This window comes from Acipenser ruthenus, chromosome 16 (genome assembly GCF_902713425.1).
Source record: "Acipenser ruthenus chromosome 16, fAciRut3.2 maternal haplotype, whole genome shotgun sequence".
In the NCBI taxonomy this organism is placed as follows: domain Eukaryota; kingdom Metazoa; phylum Chordata; class Actinopteri; order Acipenseriformes; family Acipenseridae; genus Acipenser; species Acipenser ruthenus.
The window spans coordinates 22,977,232-22,996,819 of NC_081204.1; the positions used below are offsets into that span (position 1 = coordinate 22,977,232).

General features: G+C 38.4%; 1 protein-coding gene across 1 annotated transcript; it reads right to left on the reverse strand.

Annotated features, from left to right (window-relative positions):
* Positions 1 to 1,253: 1,253 nt before the first annotated feature.
* LOC131697785 (E3 ubiquitin-protein ligase RLIM-like) lies at positions 1,254 to 12,283 on the reverse strand. Its single transcript, XM_058989079.1, has 4 exons — positions 12,107 to 12,283; positions 8,087 to 8,277; positions 7,142 to 7,240; positions 1,254 to 6,705 (listed from the first exon to the last, which is right to left on the reverse strand). Exons 2-4 carry the CDS (start codon positions 8,253 to 8,255, stop codon positions 4,874 to 4,876), a joined length of 2,100 nt encoding a protein of 699 aa, XP_058845062.1. The 5' UTR covers positions 8,256 to 8,277; positions 12,107 to 12,283; the 3' UTR covers positions 1,254 to 4,873.
* Positions 12,284 to 19,588: the final 7,305 nt, after the last annotated feature.

The window sequence follows — 19,588 nt, forward strand, 5'->3', positions numbered from 1 at the left end:
TGCAATTTTGCTCATTTTTCTACTTTGTAACTTTTTTAAAAGTTAGTGCCAGCTTTAACCACTTCAACCTTCAGTATGATTAGCATTATGAGATGTGAGAATTATTAAAAGATGGATGCAAAGTAGGAAAAAACTACTTAAAATGAGCAAAATTGCACAAGTCAGCCTACATAGGATTCGACACACAGCACAAATAAAAGTGTAACAATAGACAACTTACTTTCTGCAAATATACCCTCTGCTTTTATTATAACATGCTTATAGCCAGAAAAGGGGTAATCATTTCCAAAATCTATTGAACATTTTAGCAACACAGCAGGTGGTGGTCAAGATAAAGGAGTTGGATTCATATTTGAGCAAAGCACTCGTAGTAAACTACTACAAAGGAAATGGGTACAGAACAATATCAAAAGAAATATGGAATACCAAAATTAGAGCAATAATCAAGTACTACCACAGAACAAATTAAACTGAAACGCTTAAAAGAAGTGGACACCCAAAGAAAATTACAGGTACAGTAGGACTTAAAAGATTTTGAATAACTGTACAAAAGCCACCTGAAAACAGAAGAAAATTCATAAAACAAATGGTCTAAAATTTGCCAAGAAATATGAAAAGGAATCTGAAGCTTTCAAAACAATACGACCACAATATGTTTGGAGAAAAAAAAAAGGGAAAGCCTTCAAATGAAGGATACCTTGTGCCTACAGTTAAACATGGAGGTGGTTCAATCATGATATGGGAGTGTTTTAGCAGTTTAGGGACTGCAGATATTCATGTGATTGAAGACTGAATGAATACAGTCATGTATCAAAACATTCTACACAGTACAATGATACCATCTGCTCGTAGGCTGATTGGTATCTTCCAACAAGACAACGACCCAAAGCATACAGCTAAGTCAACTCTGGAATTCTTGAAGAAAACGGCATTATCCAAAATAGATGATGTAATAATTATTATACTACACCACAGAACATGGAAATGTAGTAATACTTTATAACCATGACCCATCATACACAAATGCAAATTTTGAAGTCCATTAAGTTTTAAACAATTAAAAACAATGTAAAGCCAGTTTTGTTGCACAGATCTGCTTTTCATGCATGTTTATTATTTACAAATAACCAAACTCGCCAGCTTGCAAAGTGATTTTTATATCTACTGTACATAGTATATATAAAATCAAACACAACTTCCCAGAATGAACAATTAAGCAGAATTATGATGTACCACATTTTCTACAGTTAGAAAAAAAAAAAAAATTAAAAAAAAATGCACATTTTAATCAAATCCTGTACAGAGCAGAGAAGCAGCAGCACATTCATTCTGGAGAGATTTATTCAATGAAAGAAACAACCTCATCCTCAAAAGACTTTTTAAAGCCTCTTACATTCTAGGTGTTATCAACAATGAAAGTGGGTTGGATTTCACTTGAACTAATGAAATCCATACATTTCAGATATCATCTTTAATAGCAGTTACAAGCAAGTGATCAAATACATCACATGACACCTCACAAGCATTGTATTGCACAATTGTAATATTATATTATGTAAACTGGCATGACCTCCAATGTTACAATACCATGGATGGTGTTACTGTATGGAAGCATCTTTATCTGACAGCAGCAGCACCACCAGCTGGTCAATCTGCATTACTGGAGATCAGTAATATTCCAAACATAAAATACAGATTTTAAACCACTGCTTGGTATATTGGGTGTAACTGCTAAAATAAGACCAAGATCTGAACTTTTCATATTGCTTTTTGCAGCATATCTTTAAAACACACACTTTGCCTTAGGAGAGAATGTTCCAAATAAAGTGCCAATTTCCCTTAAAAAAAGGGAAAAGCTACCAATAAGTCTCCTAATGGGAGACAATATTCTAAGGGGTTTTTAAAAACATTAACACTGTTTCATTCTACATTTGCGTCAGTCGGCTCTATTATGCTAGCTTTTCAAAGCAGATTTAACCAACAAAACGCAAGTCCTACTTAGTGTAAAATTTCTACATGCACCAATAATGATGCACAGCTATAAACATGAATGATCAATTCATGATCAAACTACCAAGTTTAATAAAATAAGCAGTTCAACTGGAACTATTTGAATTAACTTTCACTTTCAAAGTATATCTTTTCACAAACTTGAAAGTTAAAAAGGACTAAAAGGCTATTGTTTTTAAGCTTAAATTCAGTGATATGCTCCTTTCAAATTCTTGGTTGTAAAATCATTTATTTTTAAAGAATTTATAGTTACTATAAAACATTACTGGTAGACGTGTGATTCTTTTATAACCAAGAATTTGAAATCCACATAGCAAATAACACAGCATTTAATAAATTATTTGCTTTAACTCCTTTAAAGAATATTGTGTCTTCATAGTAAACTAATTCCTTTTGTGCGCTTGGTTATATTTTTCAGTTTAAAATAAAACTGCATTTGGTGGATATTTAAACGTAAGGTTATTTTGCCATTGCAGTTGTGACGACAAGTTCAGAAGACATACATGTCGCATGCGATTATCTGGAGGTTAAAGGCAAGTTAAGGTACCCCTGGTGCCCTCTTGTACCCTTCAAAATGCAATAGAAATATGTATTCTTTTATTCAGGTTCGATATATAAAATCAAGTGTCTTACCAAGTAAAACCTGAACAACCCATATTTTGGTTATACCACCAGACTGTGAAAACAGCATTCTATTACTATCTCCAGCAACCAACAGTTATTGTTGGAGCACAAGACAATTGTGTATAATTTTTAGACCCCCAAGCACGAATATTAGATGGAAAAAATATAAAGAAATTTGGATGATGATTCACTTAAGGCAAAACGTTCTTAAAGATGTTACATATAGCAGTACCACTCAAATCACATTAAAACAGGATAGCGAATTATGGGGTAAAGACGGTTTTCAAAAAAAGTGCTGTCAAAACTGGAACTCTTACTGAATGGTTAAACAATGTATGTGTAATAAACAGAAAAGGTAAAATAATTGCTATCTAGAGTATGTACTCCTAAATTTTGCCAAATGCAATCAATCTTTGCACTCAATCCTGATTGTACTAGGTCATTAAATCAGAAGATTGATTGAAAATATAACTGACACTCTGGTAGTGGAATGAAACACTGTAGTAATAGAAGTTAGAAATGAGTAAGATAAAAGAATGATAGCCGAAAAGTTTTGACTTGTGATGATTATACAGATATGAGGAATTCACTCCCAAGCCGTTTCAACAGTGCCTAATTATTGAATTTGTTTTCGGACTTAGGGCAGCTAAGTTGATACAATTTTTTTTTTAATTGTACCTGCAAACAGAGCCCCAAATATGACATAGTATTGTGACGAATGCAAAAAAGAAAAAGAAAAAAGAAAAATTAGCAATAACCTAAATGTCCTTAAAATTACTAATGGGGCAAGGCAAAGGTAATTTGAATGTAACTAAATATGAATGGGGATAGCCAAATATATTTCTGATTTAAATGTAGTTCAATCAAACACTTACCAATTGTTACTACATATTAGACTTCTGGATTTTAATACAAACTACTTCATATTAAGATTCCCCAAATCTGTCACTACTACTTGTACAAAACATGTTAAATACGATTTTTTGTTTTACTTTTTAATACATAAAACAGGACAAATTATCTGAATAACATACTATTTACCATGCAAAGAAACCACATTTCCAAAGGGTAAAACAGTCTGGTTATTTGCAACATATACAAATGCATTTTACAACTCAGTGAAATGCATTCACTTCTCAGCACAAATGCTGAAAAAAGTTTAAAAATACGGTGAGAATGGGGGAAAAAGTATTACACAGCTCTTTAAAAATCAGAGCATCTAGGTGAAGGGCTTGAACCTCACACTAGCACTGCACCCAGTCCTAGGTTTTAAAACGTGCCTTCTTTGGGTATATTATGAAATGAGCAGGTTCCAGGAGTTTGCACAATCAGGCCCTCAGTAAATCTGCTCTGAATTGATCACATCCGTCACTGCATGGTAAACCACAGGTTTACTAATAAGGCTTGTTCATGCAGCTATAAGGGAGGAACAATTTATTAAATTCAAACTCCTTATCATTTACATAATGTTTATTAAAGGTAGTTCTGAAACCAAGTACTGGACGCAGGGCTACCATGAGTTTCAAGCCTTATAGGTGCATTCTGACCAATTTACTTTAACTAAATGATATGAAGCATATTAAGGGTAGTTTGAGGCATTCGCTTGCCAGATGAAACAACCTGTTAGAATGGCTACAGCACACCTGTTCACAGTGTGCAATAAAATCCCCAGAACAGCTGATCCTATATTCATAGAACATGGAATAAACCACATATTCCATTATACGAAGAAACTGGTTACTCCTGACAAAGTCTCAAGAAAATAATCTTCTTGTGCTCCCAATACCAGGAATGCAAGTTTAAAAAAAAAAAAAAAAAAGCTAGGTTATATCTTTATATGTGTGAAGGCAAATAAGTTAGGCCACTGCAATCTATTAATTAGGGTGAAAGTGAAAGGGCTAGGGCAGATAAGTTACCTTCGCCAACGCCCCACCTCCCCCACTCTCACATATTTCCAAGCACGGTAAATGTTTCAATCCATAGTATAATAATAATAATAATAATAATAATAATAATAATAATAACAGTGCATTGAAACCTCTAGAAAAAAGCTTTACATGTTTAGATTTTTTCTATTAACAATTAAAGGGAATACATTTGTTTATGCAGATGGGAACTCCCGCCACTACCGTTTAAAAACAAATTTACAGGTTTTTCTTCTTTTGTTTTTTATTTTTCACTACAGCTAACTATTGCACAAACAGAAAATAAGAAAAATAATCTAATATGTTGCCCTTTATTAGACCACACTCTCTCGGTTGCTTGCGACCAAGACTGCCCTGCGGCAGATGGGACACGTTGAGTTTTCTGACAGCCAGCGGTCAATGCAGTGGACATGATACTCATGGGAGCAGGGAAGCTTGCGCAGCTTGTTTCCTTCTATGTATTCCATTATGCACACGCTGCAAGTCTTTAACGCATCATTCTCCCCATAATTCCTGGTGGAGAGGTTGTCAATTTGTTCTTTGGTGAGACCCCTGGGTTGGTCATCGTCGTCGTCATTCAAAAGGAAAAAGTGTGCCAATCGGAGGAATGGCAATGACCCGGGTTCCTCTAAACTGATGGGACCCCGGGCTCCACGGCTCTCCCTTCCGGCCACGGTAGGTGAGCTGATTTCAGTGGCGGTGTCCCTGTGTTCTTCCGTGGTTTGTGGCTCTGGGGTCTCTGGGACTGAGCTGTTGCTGCTGTTGCTGGGGGTTTGTGACTCCGGGGGCTCCGACACAGGGTTTTGACCTCTGTTGGAGTCCGAGTCGCTGTCGCTATCCATGAAATAGCTCAGCTCCCCAAAGCCAGTCATTATCTGCCTGATCATAGTCTGCAGGGCCATGGATGTTGCCTCACTAAGCCCTGCATCCGATATTCTGCGGATCGGAATCCGGATGGTACTGACATAAGTCCGCACGCCTGCCCTCTCGGAATGGGAGAAAGTGCGCCGGAATCCCCCTCGCTCGCTCTCGTACGTGTAGGTGTTGTTGGGGGTCTGCGAGCGGGACCTGGTGCGACTGGCTATACTGTCCCTCTGCCGGTACTCTCCAGGACGGACTCTCCGCACCTGAAGGTCCAGCATGATGGTGGGAGGTCTCCTCCCGGCCGCACTGGCCTCGCTGCTAGAAGCAGTCTCCGAGGGGTTCTCCGGTTCTCGAGAGGCTTCTACAGATTCTGCTGGAGCAGAAGCAGGAACAGGAACAGGAGCAGAGTCTGTGTCTGCTCCTGCAGCTGCATTCTCCATCTGAACATCATATTCCACTGTGCTCTGCCTTGATAACACATGCTGTCTGGTTCTGGAGCTTCCTTCAATCTGAGGTTCAACTGGAGAAGGTGGCGTTTGCAATGGCGTGCTGCGGCGAGCCCGGCGCAGAACCTCCCCTCCGAGGTTCAATGGCGAGCGGCTCCTCTCATTTCGAGCTCTAGTTCTCCTCAATTCCGGGCTTCGACTCCTGGCCCTTCGCTGTCCCCTCCGAGTGGGCTCCTCAACTTCGGGACTCTGGGGCTGTGGAGGTAAAACTGCTGGAGGAGTCTCGGGCCTGGGAGGCTCCGGCACCATTTCAGGCTCCGGCACCAATACAGGCTCCGGCACCAATACAGGCTCCGGCACCAATACAGGCTCCGGCACCAATACAGGCTCCGGCACCAATACAGGCTCCGGCACCAATTCAGGCTCCGGCACCAATTCAGGCTCCGGCACCAATTCAGGCTCCAGCACCAATTCAGGCTCTGGTTCAGGCTCCGGCACTAATTCAGGCTCTGGCTCCCTGACGGTAGCAGGCGCCTCTGGCTCAGGAGTGGTGTCCATGGGCAGCTCCCCCTCCATCGTCTCAGGCTGTTCACCATCCTCCCTCGCCAGCTGTTCCCCCTCGGCTCTGGCCTGTTGCTCTGCTAAGTTCCGGTTGATGTTGATTTCCAAGCTGAATCTAAAGTCTCCACTGTTTGGGTTAGTTTGGCTCACTGCCCTCCACGACTGGTTCCCTCTGTGGCCACTTCTCGTTGTGTTTCCAGTTTGTCTCACAGAGTTCAACCAGTCTAGAATGGAGTCCCCGTTTGAACCATCTTCTGGGGCTTCAGGACCATCTTCTGTTACATTTAAACAAAAATCAGTGTCAATTGGAGAGGAATCTATTACAATTGTTTTACAAAGAAAAATATAAGGTTGTTCTTCACAGAGTAGAGTCTGTCTTGTCTACATAGTTAGAATACTTCATGTCAGTGCCATAAATGCTATGCTTTTTATATAAGTACAATAAAAATAAAAAAACACATATATATTATAGTATCTGATTATTGTACATTATAGTATCTGAAAATCACACATTAATTCACATGTGTCTCCTAAATTAAAGTGAAATGGAAGCCATGCTTTTACCAGCTAGGCTGCCACATGCATAGGCACTTTGCAAACCCCAAAAAGTTGACTGCAGTTTAAACCCAGATGGATTATTTACATTTACAAGAATTAATGCATTTCGGCACCAAAAGCAAAACTACACTATCGGCAAATGAAAGGACAAACCCCTATTTTCTTCATTTCTGCTTTCACCGCTGTTCTGTTGCTCTGGTCTATCCTTAATTTGCTGCAGGCGACCCAGTAACTCTTCTTCAGTAATTTCACCTAAATGATAAAAAAAAGAGAATAATAGGTGTGTCTCTTGTAATTTACGTTGTTTCCTCTGAAGGTAAAGCTGTGGACACTTGGTAAATCCTGTGTCCCACAGCCTCCCATTCACAATAGAATAGACACTAGAGAGACTGTTTGGGACAGTGGTAGCTTGTTCCATGATTATTTCTGGTTTCCTGGTTGCAAGAATCATGCCCAATAATTTAATTATGAGGTCAGCTGCAAATAAGACTCATTAGAGTGATGCTTAAAAATGCAAACACACAAAAAAAATGCAGATTAAACACGTTTAAACTTGTAACTTAGTTGGAATGTTGGTAACCGCTCAGATAACACAAAAGAAGCACTTCAAAACTGTTCAAATAAATGACCACAAGTTCTAATCGTTTAAACTCTAAACACCACTGTTAATACCTTTATAGACTTTTACTATTCAAAATTCATTTAAGTTTATTTACTAAAAAAGTAGAATACAACTTGTAGGATGTTGAGAAAGACACATCTTATGTCAACTGCAGCCCCCCCCGAGTTATATTTTTATATCTATGGGAGCACCAGTTTGGTGTAGAAATATATTGTCAGATAAAATGCCACAATACCATGCTCTATAAAATGGAACAAATGTACGATTAAATATGCAGCAGTTGTAGTGAACATGTAATGCCTGCAGCCCCCCAAGGTTTCTACTGAATTCTCAATAGTTCAAGAATATTTCTCACAGAAATTCAATCTATAAGAAATATCAACAAAAAGCTGTGTTATTTGAATAAATCTGAGGACACCAGTTTTTAAATAAAGACACAAACAGTTGCACCTTGGGGGAGTTGATCTGCTTCTTACCAGGAGTGCCGAGCAAGTTGTTGTCTCTCATGAGCCGGTAGTCTTCCTCGCTCAGGTTGTTCACGAAGTGGTAGAAAGCCTCCTCTCGATCCAGCCGATCCAGCTGTCTCTGGCGCTGTGCTTCAGACTGCTCGCTGCCTCCTTGATCTGCGCTGTCCGAGTTCTCCATCGTCGTAGGGGGAGTCCTGCCTCTGCAATACAAATATGTAAAACATCAAATATAAACAATTACTTCTTCAAACAAGATATGGGTTCATGTTAATTGGAAATCTAGTCACCCAAACATAAGTTTGCAATCACGATGAAATCAATGAAAAGATTCAATAAGCTGTGCAAAAAATAGCTACAGTAAAAAAGGGGGTTTCCAGCGGCAGCTGATGCTGACATGAGAATGTTCCTGTCGGCTCTCAAAAAACCTTCAGGTCTCGATCAAATCCTTCGGCACACATTGTGTGAGTGCGCGCAACTATTCTGCAGCACTGCCTAACCACACTCTCAAGCACGGGTGTCAAACTCAAGGCCTCGGAGGTACTTTATCTGGCCCCCCGGTATAGTTCATTACAGTGTAATTTGGCCCGGCCCAATTTGCATCTATTGGGTTATTACACGCAAGAACTCCAAATCCCATCAGCCATTAGAAAAGTAGCAGGAAGCTCAGCGCCAAAGACGACAGTGGGAGACAGCCAATCATATCTCGCGCTTGGTGCTGAAGGCGTGTTTTCCGTTAGACACTATACTGACTGTCAAAAACAGTAATACCAGTAACAAAAAAAACAAAAATCTCAAAATGTCCAAGAAAAGTCAATAAGGAAGGCAGATTGTTTCAGGAGTTTGAATATGTATTTGTAGAACAGCAAGACAAGCCCATTTGCTTTGTATGTAAGGGAAGTATTGCAGTAATGAAAGAATTCAATTTAAGGCGCCACTATGAAACCAAACAAAGAAAAATATGGCAAGTTTGAAGGAAAGCAAAGGCAAGAAAATGTGTGCGAATTAAAAAGAACCCTTGATTTACAGAACATGTTTAAAAAAGGCAAAAAGTGAGTGATGTGGAAGTAAAGTTAAGTTACCTTGTGTCAGAGTTAATCGCAAAGTCGTCACAGCCTTTTTCTGAGGGTGCTATTGTAAAACACTGCATGCTTAGTCACAGAAATAGTCTGCCCTGAGAAAAAGCATGTGTTTTCTAATGTCAGTCTTTCAAGAAATACCGTGGCTGAAAGAGAGGATGACCTGGCAACCGATCTTCAAGATCAGCCTACTGAAAATCAAGCGATTTCGTAGCCTTTTCTCTTGCTGTTGACGAGAGCACAGATATTACTGATACCGCTCAGTTATCAATTTTTATTCGGGTGTTGATAAAGACTTCACCATTACCGAAGGGCTGTTGGATGTTGCAGCTATGCACGACACTACCACAGCAAAAGATATATTTCAACAGTTTATGAAGTGTGTGCGCAACATGAAATTACAGTGGGAGAAATTAGTTGGCTTGACAACAAGACGGAGCACCTACCATGTGTGATAAAAAAAAGGGGGCTTGTTGCTTTGGTGCGTAAAAAACTACAGGAGGTGAATTGTCCAGCGACACTTACCACTGTATTCTATAGCAGGAAGCGCTGTGTGGGAAGGTGCTGAAAATGGATCACATAATGGTCACGGTTGTGAAAACAGTAAGTTTCATCAGGGTAAAGTTTGAATCACCGGCAATTCCGAGCTTAATGTTCAATATGGTGATTTGCCGTGCCACACCGAAGTTCGCTGGCTTAGCCGCGGTGCAGTACTTACAAGATTATTTGAATTGCATCAGGAAATATTACTTTTCATGCACAATAAAGGGAAAAAAATTCGAGAGCTTTCAGATGCAAAGTGGTTGTGTGATTTGGGGGTTTTCTGCGATATAACCAAACAGCTCAACAATTTAAATATGAAACTACAAGACTGGAAACAAGTCATAACTGAAATGTACGACGGTGTAAAGGCGTTTGAGCTAAAGTTACGTTTGTAGGAAGAACACATGCTGCAAGGAAACCTCTCATTTCCCAACGTGCCAAGCTATGGCAGATTTTACTTCTCCTGGTAGTGCGTTTGCTGCAAAACTAAACGTGTTGCGTGTGGTGCTTGAGTGGCGTTTCAGCTTTTTTCATATTCATTTGGCATAGCTGTGGAAACTGCACCAAAAGACATTCAGATGGAACTTGAATTGCAGTGCAATAGCACACAGAAGGCTAAGTTTGATTCTGTCTCGGCTGAGCAGTTTTACCTATTGCTTCCAGTCACATTCCCACAGCTCCGCATTGAGGCTGCATGCGTCATGTCAATGTTTGGCATGAAGATTAATAAATCAAGATCTCACCTGAATGAGAAGCATCTACACTCTGTGCTAACGATTGCTTCAGCACAAGACATGAATTCCAGTATTGACAAGTGTTCACGAAAACGGTGCCAGGTTTCTTCAGTAAATGAGAACACACAGGGCAGAAAATAGGTAAGATAACATTTGTTTTAAAAAAAAGTTATAATACATTCCGAACACGACTGTTTCTACTCACTGCTATAGAGGAGGCTGTATGGTCCAGTGGTTAAAGAAAAGGGCTTGTAACCAGGAGGTCTCCGGTTCAAATCCCACCTCAGCCACTGACTCATTGTGTGACCCTGAGCAAGTCACTTAACCTCCTTGTGCTCCCTCTTTCGGGTGAGACGTAATTGTAAGTGACTGTGCAGCTGATGCATAGCTCACACACCCTAGTCTCTGTAAGTCGCCTTGGATAAAGGCGTCTGCTAAATAAACAAATAATAATAGAAACAAGCCTAGCACAGTATGGTCCATTTCTTCTGTGATTATAAAATACTCCAGAACGTGCAATACTAAACATTTGACAAGTTTTAACATTTGTCAATGTGTTGAGTACTATTGCTACACTTCTAAATGAGCTTAAATCAGCCACTCTGCTTAACTTCTTACTTCCATTGGTGAAATTATTCAACAAAAAGTCATTGTAAAACCAGAAGCACTATTTTTAATTCAAATTTGACACTGAAAAGCAAAATATACTCTCGCTTAAATGAACCCCAAACATGCTACATTATTTTCTGAAAGTTAATGTAATTCACCTCGCATCATCATCAACTCTAGATACTCAGACACCGTCTCTGTTCTATTTGTCAACAACGGCAATTGATGTGCCAATCAATGTACAGCAATGCCTCGCTGGAAAATCAATCGTTACCTTGTCTCCTAACAGACTGACCCTCTCTGTTTCTAATCACGTACGAATGACAAACTATTTGAGATAGCCAGAGAAATGTAGTATACTTTGTGCTCGTTTTATTGAGTCGCCTGATGACACTGGAAAATCTCATTTTGATTAACCAAGGTAGCATTGCCGCTGTCTTCTTCGCTTTCCATTTACAAGATGTGGAATATAAATGTACAGTATAATGTAGCAGGTACGCATGTGCTGAAATAGCAAGCCCGTGTTTGACTTGCTGGTGAACAAAAAACAGTGATCACTTTATATCTCAAGTATAGGCAAGCTGGAAGAAAAAAAAACAAAATGGCACCATGAATGTGAACCAGGCAACTAGGTCAAAAACAACCATTTCACTTCAATCCTGGCCTTCATCTCAGCACTGCTAGACCAATAATTTAGAATAATTCTACAGCTTCAGAAAACTAACAAAGCGTATAGATAGCCTCTCTCCATCAGACAGTAATAACTCAAATATTTTAACAGGGCCAACCTCGATCTTTTTTTAAAAAAATACGGTTTTAATCTAAACAAAACATAATTTTACAGCTACCCAGTAATCCTTTACACCAAGTATTAGGTGGTGCAGAAAACCTCACATTATAATGTATATATTTTTAGACGTGAATACCAAAGGAAAGGCACAGCACCTTACACTGCACAACAGAAAATAAACAAGGAGTTTCTATTTTAAACACCGTCATCGTTTCATTCTCAGTAACACAATTATGGGTAAAATTTCAGCCGTTGATTCGCTAAATACGCAATTTACCTGTTTCAATCTGTCGCCGTTATTTGTATTAAAACGTGAGAACTTGTTTGTATTTTTTTCGGGTTCGCCTCTGTCTCCCTTCGTCTTAAACTGCCAGAGTCTCCATTATTCCTAAACACACCGGAAACGGGAGCGGAGATAAGGCGGAAACACACCAGGGATAGCAAGTCTCGCGAGAGAGTCCACTCATAGTGTATACACAGCGCCCCCCATTGTCCGGAGGAAAGACCACCTCCTGCGTTTTATAATTACAGCATTTAAATTACAGGTTCTGACATTCATAAACGGTACAACAATTCACAACTAAATGCGAATTCCCAAAATACTAGCTTTTTGGAAACAAGATACTTGAAAAATACTAATTGGAAATATATCGCACTGTACACTAATGTATCCTACATGCATGTGCAATGAAATCCCCTGTAATATTCTTCACGAGACCAAATCAATGTAATGCAGGTAGCCACCGATATATTAGCTGATGTAGAACCACGGAGTTCATTCTGCAACCAAGATAGCAAAACTGATGCATTTAATCATAAAATAAAATGCTATTATTACAGACCTACAGAATATATATATATATATATATATATATATATATATATATATATATATATATATGGAATAAAATTGTTACTGTAGGATTATATATATATATATATATATATATATATATATATATATATATATATATAGCGAAAAAATAATGCTAACATTAGTACCCAGAAATTTTATTATTGGCTACGCACGAACTTTCTGTCTCCCACAGGAAACGGAAACTACTGAGCTCAGTGGTAGGAGAAAAAAAGGGAAAAAAAGTCCATTCAGTGCTGCAAAAAATAACTGCAGGGTGTGGGCAGAATTCACAACGCAGGCGGTTTAACGACAGGCGAGGGTACTAGAGCAGCACCTAGTGTCCATGCGCGGGACTGCACGGTTAGGCGAATCATTCTCAAATGTAGAAATAAAGAATACAATTTGTGTATGTGATGTTGATAATATCTATTATTAGCCGCCTTTGTTTTCATGTTTCTTTTGTAAAAGACATTCTTCATCTCCAGTGACTTCCTGGTAAAATACATTTTTAAAACTGTAACTTTAAAATAAAAAAACAAGGACAATTTAATTAAAGGCTTTTGTTTACAATATGTACCTGTATTATTATTATTATTATTATTATTATTATTATTATTATTATTATTATTATTATTATTATGGCTTTTAATTGACTTTATGTAAAGTGCTTATCTATGTTTGTATTTATTTTTTTCAAAACTATTATGGGACTTACAAAGGGAACTTACTTTCATAGTCTTTCACACCCAATAATAAATACAATTAAATATGTAAACAGAAGGATAACATCTGTTAAAGTTACACAGCAATTAATGAAGCTGATTTATTTTTCAATTTTTAACTTGAAAGGTTTTTTTTGTTTTTTTTTTAAAGAAGAATTAAACACTTTTGAATTAAACACTTTAAAAATCAGCCCTAATGTCTCTGAAGCACATTGACATGGAATAAAAAAGAAGCATTGCTACAGTATGTAACATTACACATTTCTAGATACAATTTGAAATCGCATTATGGAGTAACAGACAGGACTCCTCAGAAAGATTGCCTCTTTTGTAAAAGAGATTCTTCATCTCCGGTGTTGCTGTGATTGCAAGTTCCTGTACAACATTTACTTCAGGTTTAAGCTGCTTTGAAGTTGCACATCTATTAAAGTCTGATTTTATAAATAAAAGGTTATATGCAGTCCATGAAACTTTCCTGTACGTTCCTTCAATAGACAACACTGTTTTCCATCATTACTTCATTCAATGATTTAGCGCCACGTTACTGTGAGCAGCTTCAAATGTCATTTTAATAGCTTGTTTTACATTCTCCTTGCTATTTTATGAGGCTTGCAATCACTCTGAGTAGCTCCGAGTTCTGATGCTCCCATACTGAGTTGCAGGACTATCATTTTCTGTCTTTATCTGAGCTTGTCTGAAGAATCCTAATTGCCGGGGCAGAACAGCCATCCTCATTCCATTCAAATCATGTGATAATGTGACTTTTCAACTCAACTCTATATCTTTATATACAGTATAACCACGCACACTGGAGCATGCTCTTAAGTAACCAGAGTGTGTTTATATGAGAGATAAGCGCATGTGCTGGTATGCAAGACTATTTAAAAAAAAACACACACACACACGTTGCCACACTCTAGCCAATCGCCGTATAGCCCACAGCTAATCACAATAGATTTGTTTAGCAGTCTTACAACTACGCCCTTCCACCAAGATGGCTGACTTCCGGTTCTGTCCTACCATCGAGTCGGCCCATCCCTGTGAAAGCGTACCACCAACCTTACTTAGCGCCGTCCCTGGCCGGGAGGTAGATTTGCAGCTCAGATTCCTTCTCTCCCCTCACACCAAGTATAAGCCCAGGCGCCTATATTGCAATTATACTGTAAAGAAAGTAGTAGGTAGTATGTGGAGACACCGGGATCAATTAAAATATCCTCAAATAGAACCAAACTCTTTTAGGAAATAAGTAACTACTTTAAAGTTTGCCCTACTTCACAAAATCATTTTCAAAATGAATAAAATGATGTATGCTGTCCATGGAACTTTCCTATATGTTCTTAATGAACCCAAGAGAACATTTTCATGACTTCTTTTTCATTTATCTCTGGACATTTAATACTACAGTCTACAGTCATTATTACATGGCTAAAATAATTTTACCTTTCATTTCCTCACTTCAGTGTGCCTGGTAGCTTTGTTATCAAACTATATACAATCATCTTTATACTTGGGAATCTTAAGAAAAACTGTTGTTGTTAATGTTATCACCTATATCACCCATGGCTATATTAATGAGAGCGTGTTGCTATGGTTTCTACAATAAATAAGCCAATCAAAAATGGGTGGGCGGTGAAGACTTATTTTTTTCTTCCAAACTTTATTCACAGCACCACCAAAGACCATTCAAAAGGTAAACATGGATGATTTACATTTTAACATTTAAACACAATCTTTGGAAATGGTGCAAAATTTCAAAAACAAAATACAAGACATTGTTTTCAAGGGAGACAACATTTAAACAGCTCATGTGAATTAGGGACCAATGTAAAGCTAGGAATAAGGAACCCTGAATGTTATTTCTAGCACTGTTACCTGCATGGAACTTTTGTAATTTTTCAGTTTTAGAAATTGAGGGTTTGAACTCAACCACACATTTTTCTGGGTAATTCCAGGACAACCAAGGACAGATAATGATGCAATTCAGAGTGATGCTCCATTGCAGTAAAATGCTCTAAAGAATATCCAGCCATGGCTTACCCCAGAACACATTCCCATACTGTAATTTTAATATGTCCCTTTGTGCTAATGTATGTGTGTCTCAAATTCATGATTGTCAAAAAAAACCACCTACTTCCTTTTGATAACATTCGCTTTTAAATACCCAGAAGGGGAGAATGGTGTGGTAGCAAGGGACGAGTCTTGATGAGCCAGATGGCCTTTGGCTTCATACGAGGATTTTTTTTTTTTTTTGCTTGTCCCATGCTTTGTCTGCAGGATTTCCTAGTGTTAGGAATCATGGGAGAATCCTGTATTCATGTTTATTACTTGCAGAGGCTGCTGGAAGACTTTCTGAGAGACAGACCACAGTACAATATGTTGCAAAATCTATTGTTGTTGCTATTGCTGGTTATGCTGCAGTTGGGTTGTAGTTTATGTATGGAAAAGCACTAGTATTATAATGCTGTCTCATGTTATTTTCAAATATGTATATACAATTTCCAACCTCACTTGCAACTGTGTCAAACAAAATAAGAAGACTGTAAAGGTAAAACATGTAGTTGGGCAACACGCTCCTTAAAAGTTGCTGCCCTCTTAGTGAAATAATGTCAAGTTGTCTGAATAATGTTTCTTCAAATATAGCTATCTGCAGGAAATCTCAGTTCAGTGTTAAAAGCTACCAGAGTGCCATCGATAGTTTCCACTGCAGAACTAGTTTGAAGTAGAGCAAAAACAAATACATTAAGATTAAATACAATAATTAAACCAAACAGCTGCTGCGCTGTACTCAGAGACCAGAGCCACTGCTCTGCTAACACCAGCAATATGATCCCCCTTTCTCCTGTTCAAGATCTTTTGGTTATTTTCAGTTATATGCAGATATTTTAAAGAAAATGCTATAAAAATCAAAATTGCTGTAGCTCAGTTTCACTCCAACGGTGTAGCTGCAATCAGACCATGTGACTTCCTGTACCACACAGGAAGTGATTAAATACCAGGAAGGAACGGTTTGCAACATCTTCAACACAGGAAAAGAGGCCCGGTGATGAAGCAGCTATTGTTAATGAGAGGTAAGAAAACTGACTTTAACCCTTGCACTCCATTATTACGGCTAATTAGAACTTTTTAAAAACTAGATTTAAAATGTTTTTTTTAATCCTGACATCAGTATAAGAAACATACTTACCCCTAGGTTTGCTCTTCAGTTCATCTTTGAACCGTGAGATTCCAGACCTTGCCTTTCTATTTACCTCAATGGGCTGAAATGTCAAACCAATATAGTGCCACCCTTTGGGGAAGAATCCTGACCCCTGTGGTTGGAACAGGTAACTTAATGCTTTATTAAAAGCTACAGCGTGTTTTCTGGCTTGCAAGGCATGTGGTTTTCTCCAAAATGCTCTAACAAATCCAGCTGTGGCTTATCCAGACAGGATATAGATTGATCAAATCAACCTTTTAGCTATATAACAATCCCCATTGTGAACACCGTTTGTCTGTCTGTTTGTGTGCTACTGTACATATGAGGGGATCTGCCAGAACAAACTGGCCCACGATATTTCGATTTGTAAAGAGTTCAGGGGTCATTTCATAAACCTTACCTGATGTGCACTTCCATCGCCACATTGGTCTCAAATGTGTTAAAAGAAGCATGTTATAATAAGCACACATTTTAAAACACAATACGACATGTTAAAGAAATCTCTGTTTGCAAGTCATTTTCAGGACCCAGAAGACACTGCTGAGGTGAAATGACCGCGGAAGTGAAACAGCAGCAGACTTCCTGCGAGTAAGGCATGTAAATTGAGAACTTTCGTTAACCCTGTGTAGTAACAGATATGATGTTTTAAAGTAAAATCCATGTCTGCTGTAACACGTGTTTCTTTCAAAACTGCACATCTGAAAGCTGCAGTACACGGGTAAGATTTCTGGAATTATTTTGAAATAGTATCACTAACATTTTACATTCTATACAAAGCTTTTAAAACTATGCACAATTATTTGAAATAAGTCATTTAGTTTAATTTTACTTTTTTTATTACAGGATACCTTTTGTTGCCATTTTCAGTAGTAAAAGAGTTAAGTTGGGCATTTGAATCGGACTGGCAATAAAGCTTTTCTATGAAAATACATAGGCATATAGTCGCTCATTGTGTTACAGGGGGACTGTATGGTTAGTTGTATAAATAAAGTGCATGTTTATGCATAATGAATGTGTTTTGAATTTCCCAGTAATTGCTTTTTCTCTTCAGCTGCTCCAACTCCTGTGTTGTTCGGAAAGGGAGCTATCTGCGTTTCTTTTGCACACGGATTCTGCCTGTGTGAATTGTGTCAGCCATCTGTCTTCATTCTGAACCGTGTATGACAATCAGACACACAGTATTTGAGAATATCCAGCAGCAGGAAGTGAGGTTTTGGTGGATACTTACTAATGGACTCTGAATGGTCATTTTGAACAGGACATGGTGTGCAGTTATACTGAAAGAATGCAACCACGTTGCAGCCTCAGTCACCAGTTTCCTCAACCCCCTGAAAGAAAACACACAGGAAGTGACAGGTGTTCTTTATTTAAAGGGATTGTAGCTAACAAGTAATTCCATAAATCTTACCTGTCGTGCACTCCCATTGGCTACACAGGTCTCAAAAGAGCAGCGTTGAAAGAAACACATTTAATAACAAGCGTGTATTTGAATCTGAAAACGTCTGTTGCTAAACTAGAAAGTTTGTTCTATGGCATCTGTTACACTTGGACTTCCTAGGTCATTTCACCTGAGTAGTGTCTTCAGGGACAAAGCATCTTACTGGTTGCAAAGCATGTCAGTCATTAGGGGAAGCAGCTGGTTGGTTACTCACAGGAAAGAAGGCCCTGAAAGGGACATTTCCATAGATGAAATGACCATGAAAGTGCAAGGCAATCAGAAAGCAAGGCCTGTGTAGTGCCAAATTTGATACAATGTAAAATGAAAATACATGTGTGTTAAAACACAGGTTTCTTTCCGAAGTCCACATTTGCGATCTATATAGCGAATGGTTCTGCATGGAGTGGGAAATTGACTATAATGCAGATTTGCAAAGAACCAAAAGATCTCCCACATAATACTACTTGATATTGGATTTATGGCACTCAGGATATGCAAATATTTCAAATACAACTCCAATGAGCTAAATTCTCAAAGCAAATACTCCAGATCGTCTTTGCTCTGGTATCCAAAGTAGCCAAAGGCATTGTCATACACCGTTCATTACAAAATTTAAAATAAATAAACTAAATAGATAATGCTCTAGTGCTTATTAAAGTTTACCATGGTAAAAGCATAGCCAAGTATAGTTAAGCATATTGAATGTGGGGTAAAGCGTAAGTAAGCACAATACAGCACAGAGAGCTTAAAGCTCATTAAAAACATGGCAAACCATGGTAAACGGTGGTAAATGCATCAGATAACCATGGGAAAACTGCAAAAATACTGTGGTAAACTTATATACACGTTTGTCTGATATCAGCTAGACCTATAGTTGAACTACCAAGCAGATTTTTAGTGTAATAAAGTTTTAGCCAGTATATTATAAATTGACTTGACTGCTTTTAAAATCTAGTTCAATTTTAAAAGCCTCAGCTACAAGCCAACATCATTGAAACACATTAGCTGCCTTTTGAAAAAAAAGCTAGTTTCCTCACGACTTGGGTGTTCACAGCACATCTACCTGGAAATGAGTCAGATCATGTTGTCCGTAGTCTTCCCAGTAGACTGTAGCTATCATTGCCTACAGTTTCTCCACAGTCATGGCTTCTAAACGCGTGACTGGGAAACACAGGATATTGCAGGGGTTCAAACCAGTTGACAGTGAGACGCCAGCCCACCCATCCCTGTAAACTGCACGGGTGCAAGCTGGCACCAGGCTGACATATGTAACTGAGATCTAACACGATTACTTGGATATGCCATTTAAAGTTCAGAACTGTAGTGCCCCACAATCATCATATGTTCTTTCATTGTTAATCCCTTCTGTGCACAATGCTTCGACATACCAGGACTTATTGGTTGTCCAGTTTGTTTTCATTCATTATGATCATTATGAATTAGGTATGCCATTGCAGTACATTGTAGTTAAAATCATTTTCCTAGCCATTTATAGATTGTATTGAAAACTTTAGGGAACTACTGTATAACACTTAACACTATAAATA